General features: G+C 44.9%; 1 protein-coding gene across 3 annotated transcripts in view; it reads right to left on the minus strand.

The window, feature by feature from the left end:
* hhip (hedgehog interacting protein) overlaps positions 1-23,519 on the minus strand; it is a 435,190-nt gene that overhangs the window by 234,890 nt on the left and 176,781 nt on the right. For all 3 annotated transcript variants that reach the window (XM_072496136.1, XM_072496135.1, XM_072496134.1), the window contains exon 4: positions 10,459-10,660. In XM_072496136.1, the coding sequence (XP_072352237.1) occupies positions 10,459-10,660 (202 nt within the window). The remainder of the gene's footprint in view (positions 1-10,458; positions 10,661-23,519) is intronic.

The following is a 23,519-nucleotide window of genomic DNA, read 5'->3' on the forward strand; positions in this document are numbered from 1 at the left end:
GATTGAGATGTATAAAAAGATGTGGGACATAGAGTCGACAGGAAGAAACCTTTCCCTTGGTGGAGGGATCAATGACCAAGGGGCATAGATTTAAGGTAAGGGGCAGGAGGTTTAGAGGGGATGTGAGGAAATACCTTTTCTCCCAGAGGGTGGTGGGAGTCTGGAACCCGCTGCCTGAAAGGGTAATGAGGCAGAGGCCCTAATAACATTTAAGTATTTAGCTCTGGACTTGCGACTTCTTTTCCCGGGACCCAACTGGCTGACCTTCGCGACCTATGCCGGCAATTTGCGACACACTATTTTTGCTTACCTTTAATGCAATAGGTGAGCCTGCTTGGTTCTCATGATCACACTCCAATCAGGTTCATAGGAGAAGATGACAATGCGCATATCAGGTTCAGAGTTCAGCCTGTTCCTTTGTGCTGTCTTCATCTTTGTGAGAGTGGAAAATCCAACCTTGCACATGTAGGTTATTGAGAAGGGCAATAACAGCAAAATGCTAATTTTATTGAGCACGGATACTGTCTGAAGACAGCACTCTAGAATGCTGACAGTCTCATGGACCTGTGGTGTGTTTTTAATGTACTGTCACAAGCGAGGTGCAGAAGTTCAGTCTCTTCATTTGGAGTCAACTGTAAGTTAGTAACTAACTCTAGGGTCTCAAACTCAAAAGGATTTTTCATCCACCACTTCTCTTTCAAAATCTGAAACTTCTCCTCTGGTAAGTAGCGACAAAAAAACTGTTGATCAGCGCAACCAGATGGGACGGAATAAGGCTTCCCAGTCTATTGACCCCTTACTAATGCTGTTTTCTATGTAACAGTGTGGGGAACATGTAGTAGTTTTGGTTTTGTACTAGCATTTGCTAAATTTTCACGGAATTTTGGAAAGCATCTGTTTTTTCACAGTGCCAAAAGCAATCATCATTCTTTCCTTGCAATTTGAGGTACAATTTGTTTAGAATTAAAAAGATTAACAAGTTGAAAAAAATTAACAAAGCTATACCTCAAGAAATCATCTTTTTACTGCTTTGCTCCCGCTTTGTTCCCGATTTAATTTCTTTCTTTGTTGGCTGTACACCAGAGACCCTGGCTCTCTGTACAGAGCTAACATTAGCATGCTTTGTCCCGCTGTGGACTCTCCTTGGCAGCTCTCTTCAGCAGATTCAGTTGTGAGATCCTGGCCTGTTAGTGTCTCTGGCCCTCTGTTCCTTATAACAAAACGATCCATCTTCAGTTCTTCACAGTCCTGTTGCTTTCCATGCTCGCAGCTAGAAAATGGAGGAATCTCTCTAGCACGGGTGTACAGGGCGTGCAAGTCAGCGCACCTGCCGGGCGCGTGCCCTGCTCTCTGCCGCAGCCTCTGGCCAAAAGACTGCATCGTTCCATTTAAAAGCCTGCCATGGCCGGCATTCTCAATTTAACCGTAAACGACGTGACCGATCGCTCCACAACTTTCCCGCGAGTCATAGAATGTACAGTGCAGACCCGTTTCATGACCCGCAGTTTGAAAAACTCTGATTTAGACTGTCCACAGTGCTGCCTAACTTTGTATCATCAGCAAATTTGGACATATGGCTTTCCATGCCATCATCCTAGCCGTTCATGAATAATGTGAATTATTTGGACATTGACGGATTTTAAAAGTTTGATGCAAAAATGTGAATTGGGAGAATCACTGTGCAGTTCACCGGGAATGAAGAACTACATAAGAATAATCTTTGTTTATTTCAGCTTGCCTTCACTAATGTCAGATATCTGTCCTTTCCCATGTTTTTGTTGAGTGAAAACTTAAATTGTTACTTTCTGTTGGGTATTTGCTAGGAATGGGTTGCCTTGACCCCTACATTGGTTGCAATCATTTTTCATTTTAGTAGTACAGGATATACCATCTGTGGTGCTTTGTGATCTAATTTTATTTCAGACTGTAGACAGTGTCATAGTGTTTGATACTTATTTTCAGAACAATTTCTGTCCTTCCCAGAGTGAACACAACCATCTTGGAAATTGGGTGAATTCCTGCTTTTAATAACTTCCTCCACAATAAACTGCACTTCTGGATCTGTAATCATTTCTTTCCTGACCTTTCCCTGCAGTTTTCTTCTTTTTGCACTCGGATGATTCAGCCAGATGTTCTTCCTATTAATTGCTTGTTAAACATTTGGATGTACTGAAAGACGTGGAAGGGGCAGGAAGAGGCCAATTAGCCCATTGCGTCTGTGCCAGTCAAAAAGGGGAAAAAAGAAACTAGCCACTCATTTTAATGCCACTTTCTAGTATTTGGTCCATAGCCTTGCAGGTTACAGGTCAGTTGGCTGAAGGAATTACTCCACCCTTGTGGGGCACAAACTTTGCCAGTTTTCATGTTAGAAAAAAAACTGTTGTCCCACATTACAATGTCACAAAAGAAAACTTGTTGCAATATAAACTGCAAATATGAAAATTAATTCAAATACAATTCTAGGAAAATGGGATTAGATTAGGCGTTAAGTGAATATTGTGTTTTCAAAGAGATCCATTATTCAGCTTAATGCTTTTGCACACGAGGGGTGAAATCTTCTGGTCTCCCCTCGTGTGTTTCTTGGTGGTGGGAGATAGCCTGCTGTTGGCCAGCAGTGAGAACTTCTGGTCCTGCCGTTGTCATTGGGATTTCCCGTTGAATTCACCCTAGGTAGCAGGGGCGCACCATCGGCAGGACCAGACGATCCCGCCAACGTGAACAGCCGGAGATCCTGCCCAATAACTCTGGTATTTTGTATATTTGACTTGGAATAATGACTCGCATTCACATATTTTAGTCATGGCTTAAATTTAGTGCGTTGTTAAACTTTTTAATCATTGCACAAAAGAAGTTCCACATACACTAACCTTTTTGCAAAATAAAAATAATCACTTGCAAGACAAAGGCTGGAATTTTCCAGACCCCCACGATGGGTTTTCTGATGGCAGAGGCAGCTCATCATTGGCAACCAGTGGGATCTTCCGGCTCCACTGAAGCCAGTAGTCATTTGGCCTGCTCTCCAGCTGCATGGCTTTGAAACCCGCCGCGAGGGTTTGCTTTCAATGGGACTGGAAGGTCCAGCCGGCAGGAAGGACCGAAAAATCCCGGCTATAGTCACTTATACACTCAGTTTCCTACATTATAACTGACCAGAAATCAATCATTTTTAACTGACTGTAAACTGCTTTGAGATGTCGGGAGATCATAAAAGGTGCGTTATTAATGCAAGTCTTTTTTTTAAAAACTGAATTAAGTCAGTTATTAGTCAGGGTTAATGACAAAAGATGTTGGACCTGAAAAAAAATTCTGGCCTGGATCTTCTGAGCAGCAGCAATGTTGGTTAGATTGCAACTGCAATAAAAAAAATTGTCTCGATGCTACTGCACATTTCTATTGGGACCTTCTGAGTTCAGCTTTCCCAGAAATGTGCAGTGCAGCATCCTTTGGGTAACAAAAGCAGAGTAGAGTTGGGGAAGACAAGTCACACCACTCTTTACAGCACTAGTAAGTATGACTGTTAGTGGATAAGTGAGTAGATGAGTGAGTGAGTGAATGGGTAGATGGGCGAGGTTGGTAAGTAACTCAGTCAGTGGGTAGGATCGTTGAATAGGGTGGGAACTGGGTGAGGAGGCAGGTGGGCAGCATGAAATGGCCTGGTCACTTTAGACATAGAATCCCTCCAGTACAGCAGGAGGCCATTTGGCCCATCAAGTCTGCACCGACCCTCTGAAAGGGCACCCTACCTAGGCCCACTCCCCCATTGTATCCCCAGCCCCAACCTAACCCGCACAGTTTTCGACTGTGGGAGGAAGCCAGAGCACCCGTAGGAAACCCACGCAGACAGGGGGATAATGTCCAAACTCCACGCAGTCACCCAAGGTCGGAATTGAACTAGGGTCCCTATCGCTGTGAGGCAGCAGTGCTACCCACTGTGCCGCCCCAAATATCCATGCGCCCTGGACATCCTTGATCTGACTGATAGTTGCAGGCAATTTCAAAGCAGCTAAATGCTTTCAGTTTCTCTTTCCTAACCACAGTGGTTAGGAACAAAGGGGGATAGATCAGATGCATTCAACCATGAAGGGAAAGATAAATAAACAAATAAATAAACCATTAACTGTCAATCAAAAGCTAGTCAAAGGAACTGGATCATGAAATTCCTTGAAACCAAAGGTTTTGAGCTTTCTAGGAAAAAACATGGGGCTTAGTGAGCAGCTGTGAAGAAAGGGAAAATAGTTGAGGTTTCCTGGCTTGTATCAACAATGAACTGTTTGATCTGCTCTGCAGCTGTTAAGCAGAGCAGTTCAAAGTGTCCAGGCCGCACCTGCTGCTCATACAGGCAAGAAGAGGGAATCTCCTCCTCCCCCTCTCCGCCCCCCCCCTCTCCGCCCCCCCCCCCCCGTGAAACTGACCCCCCCCCCCCCCCGTGAAACTGACTTTTTATGTCAGTCAGAGAACTTCAAAGGGGTCTTATCATACCTGCAGCATCTGAGAGAGAGAATGGGGAATCCCTTCTGCAGAATGGAGTGCTGCTGTGATTTGGAAGCCTTCCAAGCGTCCAGGGCTCATGGAGATTAAAGTGACTAAGCCACTTCAAGGTTTTCACAGTACACAGACAAGAATGAAGATTTTGATCAGAGAGATGCCTTAAATCACCATTCTAGAGTGATCTTCAGGTTTCCCAGGGCTAAAAGAGGCAGTCCAGCGATGAGATCCCCATCCAAGGGAAGATTACTGAGGTCAACCCTTTGCCCCAATCCCACCCAACCCCCAGGACCCTTGGGGGACCCTCCCTCTGCAGCCTGGCAGTGGAAGGGGACATGATTTACCTCCTTGCCACCCCCTCACCCCTTGGGGTCCTTCACGCCAGTCCATGCTTGTCAGGACCTGAACTTCATACTTGTGACAATAAAAGATTATTATTATTTATGTCCTGAATATACTCAATGACTGAGTCACCACAATTAAATGAAAATCGCTTATTGTTACAAGTAGGCTTCAGATGAAGTTACTGTGGAAAGCCCCTAGTCACCACATTCCGGCGCCTGTTAGGGGAGGCTGGTACGGGAATTGAACCGTGCTGTTGGCCTGCGTTGGTCTGCTTTAAAAGCCAGCAATTTAGCCCAGTGAGCTAAACCAGCCCCAATCTTCTGGGGTAGAGAATTTCAATGATCACCCACCATCTGAGTAAAGAAATTCCTCTTCATCTCAATTCTAAATGGCCTAAATTCCCTGGCTCTAGGTAGCAGCCCTCCGCCCCATCCCAACCATGGGAAATATCCTTCCTGCACCTATCCTGTTGGGACTTGCAATAATTTGACATGCTTCAGTGTGATTACCTCGAATTCTTCTAAACTCTAGAGAATACAGGCTCAGTCTCCTAAATTTCCCCACATAGAACAGTCTCACCAACCCAGGAATCTGCCTGGTGAACCTTTTTTGCAATCCCTCTATGGCATGTATATCCTTCCTTAGATAAGGAGAACAAAACTACACATAATACTCCAGGTGTGATCTTACCAATTGTATAATTGCAGCAAGACTTCTTTACTCCTGTACCCAAATCCCTTACAATAAAAACCAACATACCATTTGCTCTCCTAATTGCTTGCTTCTCCTCCATGTTAGCTTTCAGTGATTTATGAACAATGACACCCAGGCCCCTTTGGACATCAACACCCCCGCATTTCTCAACATTTAAGAAATACTTTGCATTTCTGTTTTCCTACCAAAATGAATAACTTCACATTTTCTCATATTATGTTCTATCTGCCATGTTTTTGCCCACTCCCTTTGCCTGGCTAAATCCCCTTGAAGCCTCTTTGCATCCTCCTCACAACTCACATTCCCATCAACAACTTAATATTACATTTGGTGCCCACGTCCAAATCATTCATGTAGATTGTGAACAGTTGAGGCCCAAGTACTGATCCTGTCAACTGGAGAATGACTTCTTTATTATTATTGTTTGTTAACCAATTCTCAATTCATGCCCCTATACTTTAATTTTGCTTGCTAACCTCCTGTGGGACCTGATCGAAAACTTCCTGAAAATCCAAATTCATCACATCGACTGGTTCCCCCAGATCTATTCTGCGAGTTACAAACTCAGAAACCACTTCAAATTTGTCAAATATGAGTTTCGCATTCACAAATCCATGTTGAGCCTTGAACCCAGCAGCGCAGGTTCAATTCTTGTACCAGCGGAGAATTTTGAATTCTCCCTCTGTGTACCCGAACAGGCGCCGGAATGTGGCAACTAGGGGCTTTTCACAGTAACTTCATTGCAGTGTTAATGTAAGCCTACTTGTGATAATAAAGATTATTTAAAAAAAACATTTTTTCAAACCCACCAATATTTCTAAGTGATCGGTTACTACATCCTTTATAACAGATTCTAGCATTTTCCCTACTATTGATGTCAGGCTGACAGGTCTGTAGTGCCCTGTTTATCTTTCCTACCTTTCTTAAATAATAGGGTTACATTTACTACCTGCCAATCTGCAGGAACCTTTTCAGAATCTGCAGAAGTTTGGAAGATGACCGTCAATGCATCCATTATTTTTGCAGCCACATCTTTCAATACTCTGGGTTGTAGATCATCGGGTCCAGGGGATTTATCCACTTTCAGTCCTAATTTCTTTCAGTTACTCATTCTCGCTAGCCCCTTGGTTCTCTCACATTCCTGAGAGTTTTTTTTTGTATTTTCCTGCGTGAAGACAGAACAAAGGCCTAAATTTTCACCCCTGAGGTGGGGTGTGGGGTAGCCCGGCTGCCCATCTGCAAGAGATCTTCATTGCTGGGGTTCGGGTGCAGGCTGGAGTTGGGCCAGACGACCCAGGAAGAAGTATAGAGTAGGTCACAAGCTCTGCCAAGTGCTGGATGTAGGCTTCGGACAGGAACCAGCCCATTCCTTTTAAAGGTACACCCGAAAATCAGACAGTCCGGAAGTGGGGTCGAAAATCCCGGACTCTGGACTTGCCCACCATTTTTAAAGTGTTCCCAAGTCAACCTGATTTGGTGAAAATCCAGGCCCAAGTATTTCTTTAGTTTCTCTGCCACTTCCTTATACCCCAGTACAAGTTCTCCTGTCTTTGCTTGCAGTGGGCCAATGTTTTTATTTACTCGTCTTTTATTTTTTATATAACTTTTACAGTATGTTTTTATGCTCCTTGTTAGTTTAGTTTCATATTCTATTATCTCTTTATTTGTTTCTTGATCGTCCTTTGTTGAATTTTAAAACTTCAAGCTCCTTGCTTCTTCTTAGTTCCACCCAAATTGATTCTACCTTGATCTTCCTATCTAATATCCTCTCTCACTAAGGTACTGATCTCACCCGATAATAACAGGATGCCCCATCTCCTTTTCCTAGTTGCCAATCCTCCCCACCTTCATGTATTCATAAGCTACAACAAAAGGGAATTAGATTGTACCAATTTACTTCCATTTGTGCTGTCACCTAGATCTTTATGTTGTGGAGATGCCGGCGTTGGACTGGGGTGAACACAGCAAGAAGTCTTACAACACCAGGTTAAAGTCCAACAGGTTTGTTTCGAATCACTAGCTAGTGATTCGAAACAAACCTGTTGGACTTTAACCTGGTGTTGTCAGACTTCTTACCTAGATCGTTGCAAATGCTGTGTGTATTCAGATACAGTGGGAGGGATTCTCCGGTCTGCCAGCCATGTGTTTCTCGGCTGCATGCCGTTCACTGGCGCCACAAAATCCGCTAGCAGGGCTGCTCTGCCGGCGGGAAATTTCAATCGCAATGACTGGAGAATTCCAGCTAGTGTCTTCAATTCTGTCTTTTTATTATTTTTGCAACCTCCAGCCTTATCAGTTGATGCACTCTTAAGTTTGGACATTGTCCTTTTCTGCCACGCAGGTTGTCAATTCCCCTTTTTCTACCTTGCTCTCTTGCCTTGCCCTCTCTCTTTATCACATCTTCACTCATCTGATTCCCCACTCCCACTATTTAGTTTAAAGCCCGCCCTACCATCTTGGTTATATGACTTGCCAGGGCACTGGTCTCAACACGGTTCAGGTAAAGACCATCCCAATGGTACAGCTCCCTCTTTCCCCGGTATTGGTGTCATGCATCAAAACTAATTTCTCCCACTAACACTTGAGTCACTCATTTAACTATCTAATCTTATTTACCCTACTGCATTTATGGATCTGATAATTATACGGAGATTATTACCTTTGAGGTTCTGCTTTTTAATTTAGTCTTAGCTGCTCATTCTCTCGAGCAGAACCTCTTTCTGAGTCCTACCTCTCCATGGGAGATGATAGTGGTAATGTCATTGAACTAGTAATTCAGCAACTCAGGCTATGTTCTGGGCCATGGCAGCTGGTGGAATTTAAATTCAATTGATAACATTTGGAATTGAAAGCTAGTATCGGTAATGGTGACCAAGAGGCCATCAATGATTATTCCAAAAATTGTCTGGTTCAGAAATCTGCCGACCTTACCTGGTCTGGCCTACATGTGATTCCAGACCAATGTTGTTGACTCCTGCTTGAAAAATGGCTGGACAAGCCACTCATTTCAAGGTCAATTTGGGATGAGCGACAAATGTTGTCCTTGCCAGCGATGCCCAAATCCCAGAAAGAATAAAGAAAAATAAAACCTATGTCATTGTTACCTACATGAACCATCACAGCAACTGGATTCTCCACCTCCCTCTGGAAGTTCCTCTCCAGCTCAAAGTAGATGTCCTCTGTTCTGACACAGTTTTTTGGACTCACGCTTTGGGCTACAGAGAGCCGTATCTATTTCCTAGAAAATATTGTTCTCTACTACCACTATATTCATATTAACTCCCCCCGCTTGAATGACTTCCTGTACCACAATGTCATGGTCAGTTTGTTCATCTACCGCCCTGCTCCTGTTTTTGTCCCTGCGGGCTTCAATAACCTCAAACCCGTTAGACAATAGCAATGGCTGAGGCTTCTCCACTTTTTTCTTTTGACCCCCATACCTGCCTCACTCACAGTCACACACTCCTGTCCCTGAACACTGACCAAATCAGACGACCCTATCCCAAGGGGAGTATGACCGCTTCCCAGAATGAAGTGGCCAGGTAGCCTTCTCCCTCCCCAATCTGTCGCAATGTTTGCAGTTCAGTCTCCAGCTCAATGACTCTGAACCGAAGTTCCTCCAGCCATAGGCACTTACAGCAGATGTCCTTGCCTTGGATCAAACAGGTTTTCATGAGCTCCCAAATTTTGCAGCCACCACACATCACCCGCCCTGTTATTTTTACAGCATCTAATTAATTATTTCACTGATTAAATTTTAATTAATGCCTGTGCTTATAATCATATTATTTCAATAAATGTTCTACTTGCCCTGATTAGAAATCCTTGTTAAGATAAATAGGAAATACTCATCAGCAAATCTAATAAGCTTTGTGACTTTTTGTAAACCTCCCAATAATGAAACCTTATTACCCAAGTTTTGAAACATAAGAAAAAAATTCTCCCCAACCAATCAACTACCTGTTTTCCTGTGACGTGACACTTTGATTTTTTCAGAATGTGGTCAGTTGACTCTTGAGCCACAAACTGGATTGGATTAGAAAACACTATAAGCTGCTGCTACTAGCTTCTTCTCAGTAGCTAATTAGATAATGAATCATGAAAGGTGTTTTACCCCGCCGGGAGATTAACTCCTATCTTCTAGTAAAGCAGAATCCAGTACTAAAGCAAATATGCTAAGACACAGGTTCAATTACCCTTGTGTGTTGATTTCCAAATAATGCATCATTATTGGTGCTAATTATTTCCCCATAGCCAGGAGATAAATGTTGATGTAAATTATCATGCGAGCCTCTTAGGAATTGATTTTTGTGATGGACAGATGTTGGTTGCTCGCTGGCTTGAATGTTGTAGGACTACAATGGCACACAGAGACTAGAACAAGAACTAAAACTGGGAGAAGTAATTTCATAACCTCAAAAAAAGTGGTGAAACACTTTTAAGCTGTTGAGGGCCCCAATCTCAACAAAACACATTGTAGCCATTATGCACTTGTGACCTTTGATAATGAGCATCAGTGTGCCATCCTACCATGAGGAGCATCACTATTAAGTCCAACCTTGTCCTAACCTGACACTATGCAGTGCATTTACAACAGGAATTATTCAAAATCCTAATTTATTCTCCATACCATAAGAATACAAACACCAATTGCAGCTTCTTAACCAAAGGAAGTTGGACCTTCTTGCCTGTGTGACTCAAGTATTGGCTGGTTAAACTCATTGACCACCGTGGACCCTTGACTATTCTGATTTTTGATGTGTTGAGTTACTAAAATGACAAGCTACTGTTCACAGACATGGACAAGGCAACAAGGCTTGACATTTTTCTGGTGGGAATATTTTTTTACTTCAGTATCTAACTTATAATCATGAATAAATCATGGCTTAACAGGGTTTTTAGAGAAATGCCAACCTTTGATCCACTCTGGACTTGCTTGTGGATGTCTAGAAATGATTCCTTCAGTAATCCTCCATCGGCAGTGTAAATCTTCACAAAACCTTCCTTTTCCAAGATGAAGAGTCTTTGTGATCCATCCCCACAATGCACTAATCCAGTAGGCTGTTTGAGTCCACTGATCATTTCGTGAAGGCAGTAACAATTTTTTTTATGTTTTCTAAACAAATAATAAAATATTTCATTATCCCTGATGATCATTGAATTTATTTTATCTAGAAAGCAATGCAACTATTTTGGTTACTTTAAAAAATAAGAATCCCACGAAAGAGACAATATGCTGTATCAAGTATTCAGCAAATTTTCAAAGCTCAATAATAAACTGTGAAATATTTAATTTGAATACATTATATGCATTTTCAGAGTGTATGATTATTTCTATTCTATTTACATATTACATAAAAGTTATATTCTGCTATCGAATGAGCCTTGCCTACTTGGACAGAAGCCTCCCCTCTCTATGAGTTATAAGGCTCCTAAGTGGAATAGGTTCAGCTGGTTTCAACCCTTGAAATTCCTAATGCAACTCCATGCACAAAATTGCCCAGAATTTAATTGCTAGTTAGCACTAATGCCCTTATTACAAAGTAATTTCTATAGTGAAATGATGCCCATTAGCTACATTGAGCAGATCTTCTGGTAGGAGTAACAACAAGCAGCTGAACGGTAGTCGAAGGTGGTTAAACATAAAGTGAGTGGAAATGAGCTAAAATATCTGTGCAGCAATGCACATAGGGTTCATGATAAAACTGAGCTGGAGGGAATCATGCTTTGGGAGGAAGGAGATATAATGGTATTATAGTATAATATACTGAGACATGTCTCCAGAAAAATCAGGACTGGGAATTGAATGTTGCAGCGTATAGCGTATTTAGAAAAGATAAAAGAGAGGGAAAATGTGGAGGTGAAGTAGTTTTCCTTATTCAGCATAACATAATGATAGTGGAAAAAAAGGATGGAGCTATCTGCAAGACAAAACAGAATCCATATGAGAAAATATAAAAAATAATAAAGGACCAATCACACGAATTGTTGTGGTCTACAGGCTACCTAGTAGCGGAAGGGAGGTGGAGAAAGGAATCTGTAGGTAAATTAGGGAAATAAGTTAAAAACAATAATAGAGGATTTGAACAGAAGAGGTAGATTTGGAGATACAGCAATGGAATTCCTATGATGTATACAGGTCTCCATTCTAATCTAATGCGTAAATAGCTCAAAACGTGTAGTACCAGAGGATTGGTGGATTGCAAATGTAATTTCTATGAAGGGACAGAACATGTTCAGGCAATTACAGCTTAACATCGAAGGTCAGAAAAACAATGGAATCCTTACTAAAGCAGACAATAGAAGAACATCGGGATATGTGAAATACAAAGTCAGCATGGGTTTCAAAAGGGAAAATCCTGCTTAACTAAATTTAGTGAATCATTTGAAGAGCTAACAGAGGGAATAAACATTGGCAATGCAGTAGATGTAATTTATCTGGATTTTGGAAAAGGCCTTTGTGAAGTATCCCATAACAGACTAATGAGTAAGGTCAGAGAATGCGTTGTCAGGATAAAGAGCAGAATGGATGGCTAGACAGAAAGCAGAGAGTACTTTCTTCTTTCATGGAACATTGTTGGCAAAGCCAGTATTTGTTGCCCACTCCTGACTGATTTGAACTGAGCGGTTTGCTATGCTATTTCAGAGGACAATTAATAATCAACCACATTGCTGTTAGTCTTATTGGTCATATGCAGGCCAGACTGGGTAAGGATGGCGCATTTCTTTTCCTTATGGACACAAGTGAACCAGATGGGTTTTTACAACAATTTGTGTTGGTTTTATGGTCACAGTTACTGAGACTAGCTTTATATTCCAGATTTATTAATTGAGTTCAAATGCCACCAGCTGTCATGATGGGATGTGAATCCATATCCCCAAAACAATAGCTTGGGTTTCTGGATTACTAGTCCAGTGACATAACAATTACACCACACTCAATGTGGTAGAAAGTAATGGTCCACAAGGATCAGAGCAGGAACCATTGCTGTTCACAATTTACATTAATAATTTCAACTTTGGAATCAAAATTACAATTTCTAAATTTGCAGATGACACCAGGGGCGGGATTCTCCCAACGGCAGTCTAAGTGCCGACGCCGGAGTAAAAACCGGAGTTTTACTCCGGCGTCGGCACCTGTTCCCATACCCCATTCTGGGGCCTCCGTGGGGCTGACAGAGACGTGGTGCGATTTGCGGAGGCAGGGCCTCGGTGCGGCGTCGGAGGCCCGGCGGCGCGTAAAAGACACAGCACCTTGGGTCCCGCGCATGCGCAGTTGGGCAGGCGGCAACTAGCGCATGTGCAGTGGCCGTCCTCCCCCAGGCCGCCCACACAAGAATGGCGCAGGGATATAACATTGCCGGCGGAGGAAAGGAGGCCCGCCGACAGAGAGGCTGGCCCGCCGATCGGTGGGTCCCAATCGCGGGCCAGACACCATCGGAGGCCCCCCCTGGTGAGGGAGCCCCCCCTTCTCACAGGCTGCCCCCAAGCGTTCCCGCAGAGTTTCCGCTGGCAGAGACCAGGGGTGAACGGCGTCGGCGGACTCTGTCGTGTCAGAGCGGTCGCTCGGCCCATCCCGGCCGGAGAATCTGCGGCCCCGCCGATTCCAGCGGCCCACGGCCAGCGGCGCACCAAACGCGCCGGCGCAAATGCCGCCGATTCTCCGCACCTCGGAGAATCGATCGCCGGCGTCGGGGCATCGTGGCGCAGTTGCTCCGATTGTCCGGCCCGGCGCGGGGCTCGGAGAATTGCTCCCAGATCAGGGCCAATACTGAGGAGGACTTCATTAAATTGCAGGAGGATATTTATAAACTTGCAGAATGGGCAAATAAGGGTCACTGCAAATAATTTGAGATCTTTTATTTTATTGGGAAGAATAGTGAGGTTACCTGTTAATTGGAAGTCGAAATCTAAGTGGGGTAGAGAAGAAATGGATCTTGGAATAGAATCACACAAATCACTGCAGGTTAGCAAGGCCATAAAAAAGCAAATTGGGTATTAGGCTTTATTTCCAGTCGGATAGAATTGGAAAGTAGGTAAGTTGTGCTAAACCTGTATTGAACCTTGGGTCGACCACATGTCGAGTACCATGTGCACCTCTGGTCACTATATATTATAAGAAGGAAATAAAGGCGCTGAAGAGGGTGAAGAAAAGAAAGATGATATCCTTAGGAAAGGGTCAACAGGCAAGGGGCGTGATTTACCAGCCGGGTCCCGCCAGAATCAGGATGGAACCCACCAAGTAGTTCCCACAAGAGGCCTCTTCCGAGATTCCCGATAGTCGTTGTGCCCCGCGAGATACAATGAGATGGGGCTTAACAGCTCACTTAACTACGTCGGATCTAACCAGCACCCGGGATCTACCAGCTCGCCGAGGAAACCCCAGCCGGGCGCCATTTGGCACTGATCCCCACAAATGGGGACAAGGCGGAACGGCACTATGGGGGGTCTCCTAGGCGATCAAAGACCCCTGGGTGGTTGGCCTCTGGGAAGGATGGCACCCTGGTACTGCTGATGCCACCTGGGCACTGCCAGGGTGCCCATGTGATACTGCCAGGCTGGCAGGGGCACTGCCAGGGAGCCAGGCTTGCAGTGCCAAGGTGCCCAGGTGGCATTTTGCCTCTGCCAGGCATCAGCTTGGGGTGCCCTACCTGTATTGGGTGGGGCTCAAGGAACCCCCAACAGGTGAATTGGGACATTGAGGCGGTCCGGGGATCACATGGGGCGGATCAAGAGATTGGCGCCATTTAAAAATGGCGGAGTTCCTCAGTACAGGAAATGTGACTGAGTGGCGCCTCGGTGGGGCTTTCCCCGCTGAGGCCCCCCCCAAAAAAGAGTGCACTTGTGGTGGGAATAATCCCGCTAATCTCGCCCAGAATGGGACTTTGTTGTTTTATCGTTAGGTCGCGCCCTATATCTCAATTGTTTAGAAAACCAGCTGATCTAAAAGGGGACTTTTAAATTATGAAAGGTTTTGATAGAGTGGATGCAGAGGAAATGCAATGGAGAATTCAGAAAAAAATAGTTTACCCAAAAACTGATAAGAATGCAGGAAATGGTTAAGTTAATAGTATAAATGCATTTAAGGGGAAGCTACACAAGCATTTGAGCGAGATGGTTATAATGATGGATTTAGTTGAGAGAAGACTGGAGGAGGCTCCATGGAGTATAAGCATTGCTGATACTGGTTGGGCGAAATGGCCTGTTTTGTGCCGTCTACCCCACCTAATTCTGGATTGCAAAAAAAAAAGTAATTTGAAGATCTATGGTAATTATTTAATTAAAACCTTCTCGATTACTTGAAATGTTCGTTTGAATGTTCCTGCCCCTGTTGATTTCTAACCATTCAATTCTTATACATGTTCTTATTGAAGATTGATGTCTGACTACCCAGTAGGGGCATTCTCAAAATCAGATGGTATTCATTTGATTGTGATTAGAGCAAATTGCACCAACAAAACTGAGTTCACATTATTTGGATACAAATTTATAGTTTTCAGGTTGGATTTTACAGACACCCAAGTTATTTTTTCTAATGAATTAGAAACTAACAATCCTTGACTATCCTTTGGTTAAAGGAAGGGAGGACTAGCAACTCAAGGTTATCGGTTACAAAGTGTTCAGACCAGAGAGAGGGGATACCTAAATGGGGGACAGTTGGAATTCAATTCTGGCCTTGTCTGTGTGGAGTTTGCATGTTTGCCCCGTGTCTGCGTGGGTTTCCTCCAGGTAGTTTTCCCCACAGTCCAAAGATGTGCAGGTTAGGTGGATTGGCCATGATAAATTGCCCTGAGTGTCCAGGCATCTGCAAGTTAGATGGGTCTGGGTGGGATGCACTTTTGGAGGATCGGTGCAGACTCGATGGGCTGAATCGCCTCCTTCTGCACTTTTGGAATTCTAGGAATTTTATGGAATATTGGTTAAAAAAACAATCGAAGCTATAAGGAAGGATGGTATTTTAAAAGCATCAAATGAGGCCATTTGGGTTTAACTGAAAAATCACACTGGGAGGATACTCGAGGGAGTTCAGAGGGAGATCAAACAGCAAATATGTAGGCAAATTGCTGAAAAGTGCTAAAACAACAGGGTAGGGGATTTCAATGACATGAATTATGAACTGGGGTAAAATTAGTACAAGGATGTACAAAAGGAACTGAACTCTTAAAAGCTGTCCTCTTAGCCAGCATGAAGCAGACACAATATGCAAAAGGGCAGTTCTGGACTTGGCTTCAGGAATTGAAGCTGGACAGGGCCAGGGTGTAACAGTGGGAGAACATTTTGGTGGTAGTTACTATAATTCAGTTAGATTTAGACTAGTTATGAAAAAGGAGAGAGATAAGCCTGGAGTGAAAGAACAATTTTCATAAACAGAGACGTGATTTCACAAAAATTGACTGGGAAAAGCAAATTGAAGATAAATAAGTGTCCGAGGCATTCAAGGAAGGGATAGTGAGGGTTCAGAAAACCATGTTCCCACAGAGAAAAAGGGGGGCACTCTCAAATCTAGAACCCCCATGGTGATGAGGAGAGTCGATGAGGGTGCCACAGTTGATGTTGTCTATTTATGAAGGCATGGTGGCACAGTAGTTAGCACTGCTGCCTCACAGCACCAGGGACCCAGGTCTGGCCTTGAGTGACTGTGTGGAGTTTGCACGTTCTCCCCGTCTGCGTGGGTTTCCTCAGGTAGCTCAGCTTTCCTCTCACAGTCCAAAGATATGCAGGTTAGTGGATTGGCCATGCTAAAAATGATCCCTTAGTGTCCAACGATGTGCAGGTGAGGTGGGGTTATGGGGTTACATGGATAGAGTGCGCGGGTGAGCCTGGAGGGTCTTTTGGAGGGTCAGTGCCAATTCGATGGGCTTCTTCTGTACTGTAGGGATTGTATGGATTTCAGCAAAGTTTTTATCAACGTTGCACATGGCAGACTGGTCAGAAAAGTAAAAGCCCAGGGGTTTCAAGGGAAAGTAGTGTTGAGTCCAAATTAGCTCAGTGGTAGGAAGTAAATGGTTATGTTCAGCATGAATTTTTGTGGTCAGTCGGCTGTTTCCAGTGGTGTTCTGTAGGGTTCAGTGTAAATCACCTTTTTGTGTAAACATGAATGATTTAGACTCAAATTTAGGGAACATAATTAAGCTTTCAGATGATACAAAAATTGGCCCTGTGGTTGATAGTGGGGATGCAGGGTGTAAATAGCAGGAAGATGATCAATGGACTGGTTAGGTGAGCCGAAAAGTAGCAAATGGAATTCAATCGGAGAAGGGTGAGACAATACATGTGGGGTGACAGAAAAGGCAATGAATACACAATAAATTGTGGAGTACTGAGAGGCGTAGAAGAACAGTGGAACCGAGACGTCCAAATGTATGGAAGGTAGCAGATGGGTGGATAAGGTTGTTTGAAAAGTGTAGATTTGTCCAACGATTTGTTATGTCCCGAACCCTTGCATCCAGGAGGCAACAAACCATATGGGACTCATGATCTCGGCTGCAAACTAGACTGTCTACCCTCAAATCATTAAGTTGCCCACAACTACCACTTTCCTAATCAGCCTACCAGCCTTCCTCTCTTTTCGCAGAGTAGCCTCGGGCACCGGGGTACTGTGGTTTTCCCTTGAGTCATGTACCCCTGACTCAGTCGCGTTGGTCACTCGATAGGCATCATACCGGTTCGGATATGCTCCAAGGAGTCCTGGGTTTCCTAGACTCGATATCACTTTTCCTTTCTTTTTTTAAAATAAATTTAGAGTGCCCAATTAATTTTTTGCAATTAAAGGGCAATTTGGCGTGGCCAATCCACCCACCCTGCAGAGTGGATAGCACTGTTATTTCACTGCTCCAGCGTCCCAGGTTCAATTCTGGCTTGAGTCGCTGTCTGTGCGGAGTCTGTACGTTTTCCCCGTGTCTGCGTGGGTTTCCTCCGGCTGATCCAGTTTCCTCCCACAAGTCCCGAAAGATGTGCTGTTAGGTGAATTGGACATTCTGAATTCTCCCTCTGTGTACCTGAACAGGCGCTGGAGTGTGGCGACTACGGGCTTTTCACAGTAACTACATTGCAGTGTTAATAATGTAAGCCTACTTGTGACAATAAAGATTATATTATATCTTTGGGTTGTGGGGGCAAAACCCATACAAACACGGGGAGAATATGTAAACTCCACACGAACAGTGATCCAGGGCCGGGATCGAACCTGGGACCACGGTGCCGTGGTCTCTTTTCCTTTCACCGAATAGTCACCCATACTTTTGATATCACTATACTCCTACTTGTCTGCCTATCACGATGTGGAATGGCCACTCTCTGGTATGACTGCTCCAGAAACCTTTCTCCCTCTTGTATGGTGCGCAGTGAAGAGAGTCACAGATCCAAATCAGCCACTAATTGTTCAAGACTACTACCCTCTGGCACTTCATGTAGATGTGGCTGTCCTGGATATTTTGTGGATCCAAAACCTCCCGCATCTTACATGCCATAGACGGAGGGTGAACGCCTCCACCTGGAGGGCGAACGCCTCCACCTCGGAGGATGAACGCCTCCACCTCGGAGGGTGAACGCCTCCACCTCAGAGGGTGAACGCTGTCATGATATCCACATCAGCATATCATAATGCAATCACACACACACTGATGGACAGGTAGTTGGACCAACCAACACACACACACATCGCAGCCATTCACCAGTGAGAGCACACGCACTATAAAACAGGGAACACCACAGTTCCTGCTCATTCTACCAGGAGATAGCTCAGAGCACAGAGCTCACAGCGTGCCACTCAGACATAGACCATGTGCTGAGTGCCTCACCAAGATAGTGATAGGGCTGGGTCCACAGGGTAGCTGGTGAAGCACGAACCTAAGCCAGCAGTTAGTAGTTGTCATTGTTTAAGACAATAAAACAGAGTTATACCATCTACAGCCGTGTTGGATCATTTGTGCATCGGATCACCCAACACGACATGATACCAGTAGTGGAAGATAACCAGCGACTGTGAGACCTACCTGCACCCTTTCAGAAATCCGCCATCCTGCTCCATGGAAAACATCAGCCCGCCGCAGCCGCTCCGAATCGCTGGAAATCTTGGCGTCAACTGGAAGCTGTTTAAACAGCGTTTCCAGCTCTTCCTCGAAGCCACAGACAGGGAGAATGCATCGGACACCAGGAAGATTGCCCTCCTCCTCTCCACGGAGGGGCAACACGCCATCCACATCTACAACTCCCTGGCATTCGCGGAAGGCGAGGACAAGACAAAATACAAGACGGTGCTTCTAAAGTTCAAGGAACACTTCAGCGTGGAAGTCAATGAGAGCTTCGAGAGGTAACTCTTCCAGCAGCGCCTGCAGGGTAAGGATGAGCCTTTTCAATCTTACTTGACACACCTCCGTATCCTTGCGCAGTCCTGCGGCTATGAGGTCACCTCTGACTCCATGATACGGGATCAGATAGTTTTTGGGGTTATCTCGGACACCCTGCGCCAGCAGCTCCTCAAAATTAAACGCCTCACTCTAGCGACTGCCATCGAGACCTGCGTCCTCCACGAGAACGCGACAAGCCGGTTCTCCCAAATCCAGGCGGCCAAAACGGCACGGCAGGGGTCCTACGAGGCGGAGCGGGTCCAGTCGATCGAGTTCCTCCCGGCCCGCGGCCCAGACGAGGGCGGCCATTTTGCGCGTTTTCCGAGGCCTCTCGCGCTTGTACGCGCCAAAAGAGTAGACGTTGACGCGCGGTGGCGCAACGAACGCCATGACGTGCGGCAACTGTGGCTCCGCCTACTTAAAGCGGTAATGTCCGGCCAAAGCGCGACAATGCCTCCGCTGTGGCAGGACGGGCCACTACGCTGCCTGCTGTCGAGCAGCTCAACCTGCCAACTCTCAACAATTCCGCCAGCCTCGCAGGGACGTGCGGGCAATTCAGCCCCCATACACTGAGTCATAGCCTGACAGCATGCAGCCCAGCGATTCCGAAGACAGGGAACTCTTCTGCGTTGCGGTAATCCACAAGAACCGGATGTCCCCAAGTTAGAACCACCAGCCGCTGCCAGTGCACAGCATTGATCCGGGCGATGAGTGGTGTGCCACCCTAACGGTCAACCCAAATTCGTAGCCCACCTGATAGACTTGATTTAAGAGCCTGTTAGTACATTGGACTCTCTGAATTGTTTTACAGTACTGTTAACGTGTTTCTTTCTTGTCGTTCCAGAAGTTCTCTCTCGTCGTTTGCTGATTGCATTTGTTCTGTTATTGGTTCAACCTCGTTGCTCTGTTGCACCTGACACCTTCCTCTGTATGTAGTTTAGCCTCATGTACATGTTGTAAATATTGCACACACATACTCAGATGCACTCAGTACACATTTTTATTTATTAGCATATAGGCACATATCCTTGTGAAAGGGGCGGGGGGGGGGGGATGTCATGATATCCACATCAGCATATCATGGTGCAATCACACACACACTGATGGACAGGTAGTTGGACCAACCAACACACAAACATTGCAGCCAATCACCAGTGAGAGCACACGCACTATAAAACAGGGAACACCACAGTTCCCGCTCATTCTACCAGGAGATAGCTCAGAGCACAGAGCTCACAGCGTGCCACTCAGACATAGACCATGTGCTGAGTGCCTCACCAAGATAGTGATAGGGCTGGGTCCACTGGTGAAGCACGAACCTAAGCCAGCAGTTAGTAGTTGTCATTGTTTAAGACAATAAAACAGAGTTGTACCATCTACAGCCGTGTTGGATCATTTGTGCATCGGAACACCCAATACGACAAACGCCTCCACCTTGAGTGCGAGGTTGGGGTTGATACAGCTGAAGGTGGTGTGTAGAGCACACTTTACAGGCTCTTTGAGGAGGTAGAAGATGTGTGTGAACGTTGCAGGGGAGGCCCCACAAACCACGTTCATGTGTTTTGGTCCTGCCCAAAGCTGGAGGATTACTGGAAGGACGTGTTTAGGGTAATCTCTAAAGTGGTGCACGTGAAACTGGACCTGGGCCCTCGGGAGGCCATAATCGGGGTGTCGGACCAGCCGGGGTTGGAAACGGGTGCGGAGGCAGATGTTGTCGCCTTCGCCACCTGGCGAAGCCGGATCCTGTCTGGGTGGAGATCAACCTCTCCACCCTGTGCCCTGGCTGGCGGGGGGACCTGCTGGAATTCTTAACGCTTGAAAAAGTCAAATTTGAACTGAGGGGAAGGATGGAGGGGTTCGGGCGTTATTCATTATGCACTTTCGAGAATTGGATCACATCGGATATTAGGAGGGTTGGGGGGAGGGGGTCTGTATGTGTTAATGGTGACTATGGGTGCTTCCTGATTTCTTTTTGTCATTTGTTTATGTTAACATGCAGGCCAATGTCTGGGGTTTGGTGGGAGGATGGGATTGTTGTTATTGATATGGGGATTGACATTACATTCGTTACTGATTATTGTTTATTGTTGGCTACAAATTTGGGAGAGAATGTGAAAAAGGAGAATAATAAAATGTTTTAAAAAAAATCTTACATGCCATAGACATCACAAGCTTTCGCTGAGTCCCTGCCATCTTTACTGGTCAAGATGATGCACACTGCTGACGTTCTGTTGTTTCTGGGATACAACAATTAACTAACAGCCCCTCTCTCACGCTCTCTCTCTCTCTCTTTTTTGGTTCGAGAAGGATGGGGGAGTGAAACACTACAGCAATGTCCTGACTGGCCATGTTTCCTGGGCCTCAGGAAACCCAGCAACTAAATGGAGGCAAGGTGGTAAGTATCTGTCCACTTAGCTGCTAGATCCGTGATACGTGCTCGCCTTATCACTCACATACAGAAGCAGATTTATAGTTCATGGGGCCCTGTGTTTATCTTGAGTTTTGAGGCCCCGCCCCTCGCACACACACTCTCTACCCCACCCCCCCCAACGCCTCACACACTCTGTGCCCCCCAACGCCTCACACACTCTTTCTTCACCCCAACCTCGCAAACGCTCTCTTCCTCTTGACCCCTTGCACATACTCTTTCTTTGCCCCAGCCAGCGTCCACATTCTCTCTTCCTCCCCGCCCCTCGCACATTCTCGCTTCCTCTCCACCCCTCATGCGCACTCTCTCACCCCACTCCTCGCGCACTCTCCCTCTTTTCTCCCCAGCCCTCACGCACGCACTCTCACATCCTCCCCATGCTTCGCGCACACTCTCTCTTTTGCCCTACCCCTCGTGCGCACTCTTACCCCCCACCCCTCGCACATGCTCGCTCTTCCTTCCTGCCCCTCGCACACACTCTCACTTCCTCCCCACTCCTTGAACACTCTTGCTTCCTCTCCACTCCTTGCTCATAATCTCTCTTCCCCCTCACGCCTCGCACACTCTCTCTCTCCGCATTCTCTCACACTCACTCTCCCTTCCTCCGCTTCCCCCATCACAACCACCAATGATGGAGTGGTAAATTTTGGGGTGCAGGAACTCTCAGAAAATGTACTGGCCATATAATTTCTCAATATTCCATTACATTGCTTCCTATGTATTAATCATTTCAGTCCCCAAATGTCAGTAAAATGATGCTTTTCAAGTGAAACGTATCAGTGCCGGTTGGAATTATATTTCAAACCATAGATCATTCGATCATTAGCCTTTCGTATCACTGGAAATTAATTATGTAACAGTTTAATTCTGTAATTCAAACGTACTAAAACATGAATTAGAGGTTTGCCAATTAGTTATCGATCAAAACTATGTAAATATAGTTAAAATACAGATCAGCCATAATGGCAGATAGAAAAGGCTCAAGGGACTGAATGTTGGCATGAATGTTTGGCATTCAATGAGGTACTCTTGTTCCCATGTTGCTATATAGATATTAATGAATGGGTCTTGGCACATGTGTGCAAGCATTCGTGCATCAAGCTCTTTCTTCAGTCAATTCAAACCAGTCCAGATCTCAAAGAACAATTAGTTGGCTAAATCAATGGCTTGCATAGTACCTTACGGATTTTCTCTAGCATTCAAGGTCGTGATCAATCTTCAGTGCCACAAACCAAGCTCAGGCCATATATGCGTTAAGGGGTCAACATCTAAACCACCTATACCTTCCGCTGCATCATATTCAATTGTGTAAATGAATAGATAACAGCTTTATTTGCATTTCAGTCATACCCTGCTTCTCAATCCAAATTAAATGACCTGTGTGGCTTTTCTGGCCAATAACAGAACTTATCAAGTTCCCGTGGGAATGCTACCTGATCAGTTGTTTTATTCCAATCCATTTTTGCATTCAATTGTGACTTTAATTAACTTCATCTGTATCTGATACATACATATGCAATCTTGCCTATGTTTTATACTTTGTGAAATATTTACTTTTCAGGCTATTTTCTGACTATTTATGTAAATAAAATAATTCTCTATAACTTATTTCCAAAACAGCAGACCCCAATCTCCTGTTTTGAAACCCTTCCTTATACCTGAAAATTGAACCCATTCTTACAGCAGGTACCAAGTTGTCTATAGGGATAATTTTCTCAACAAATGAAATATGATGATACAATGATTATTGATATGAATTGAGGAGTTGTTAGGACATGGAATTTTCCCATCAGAAACAGTGGCAGGAATGGACTCCACCATATGTTTCATATCTGAAAGAAAACAAAAGGGAGAAGTACGGGAAATAGGACAATGTGAAGAGATCTTTCGGAGGTTGTACAATGACAATGACGGGCCAAATAGCTTCCATCTGTGCTGTGAAAGTATATGGCTCCCACATGGAAATTGGATAGTACTGCTACTGATTAAATCCATTGCTTCCTAACATTTTGAGTAAGAAAGTCTTGTCTGCACCCTCAACTATCTTTTCCCTGCCGTACAATCTATTGAATAAGGTAACACATCCTAATTTCTCACCAATTATCATTATTTCATAACATATATGTAGTTAATTTTTGGTTTTGTGGTTATGCTTCTGATAGGATAATGAATTGATTGACAAAACTTCTGGAGTCTAA

The sequence above is a fragment of the Scyliorhinus torazame genome, chromosome 3 (assembly GCF_047496885.1).
Source record: "Scyliorhinus torazame isolate Kashiwa2021f chromosome 3, sScyTor2.1, whole genome shotgun sequence".
Classification (NCBI taxonomy): Eukaryota; Metazoa; Chordata; class Chondrichthyes; order Carcharhiniformes; family Scyliorhinidae; genus Scyliorhinus; species Scyliorhinus torazame.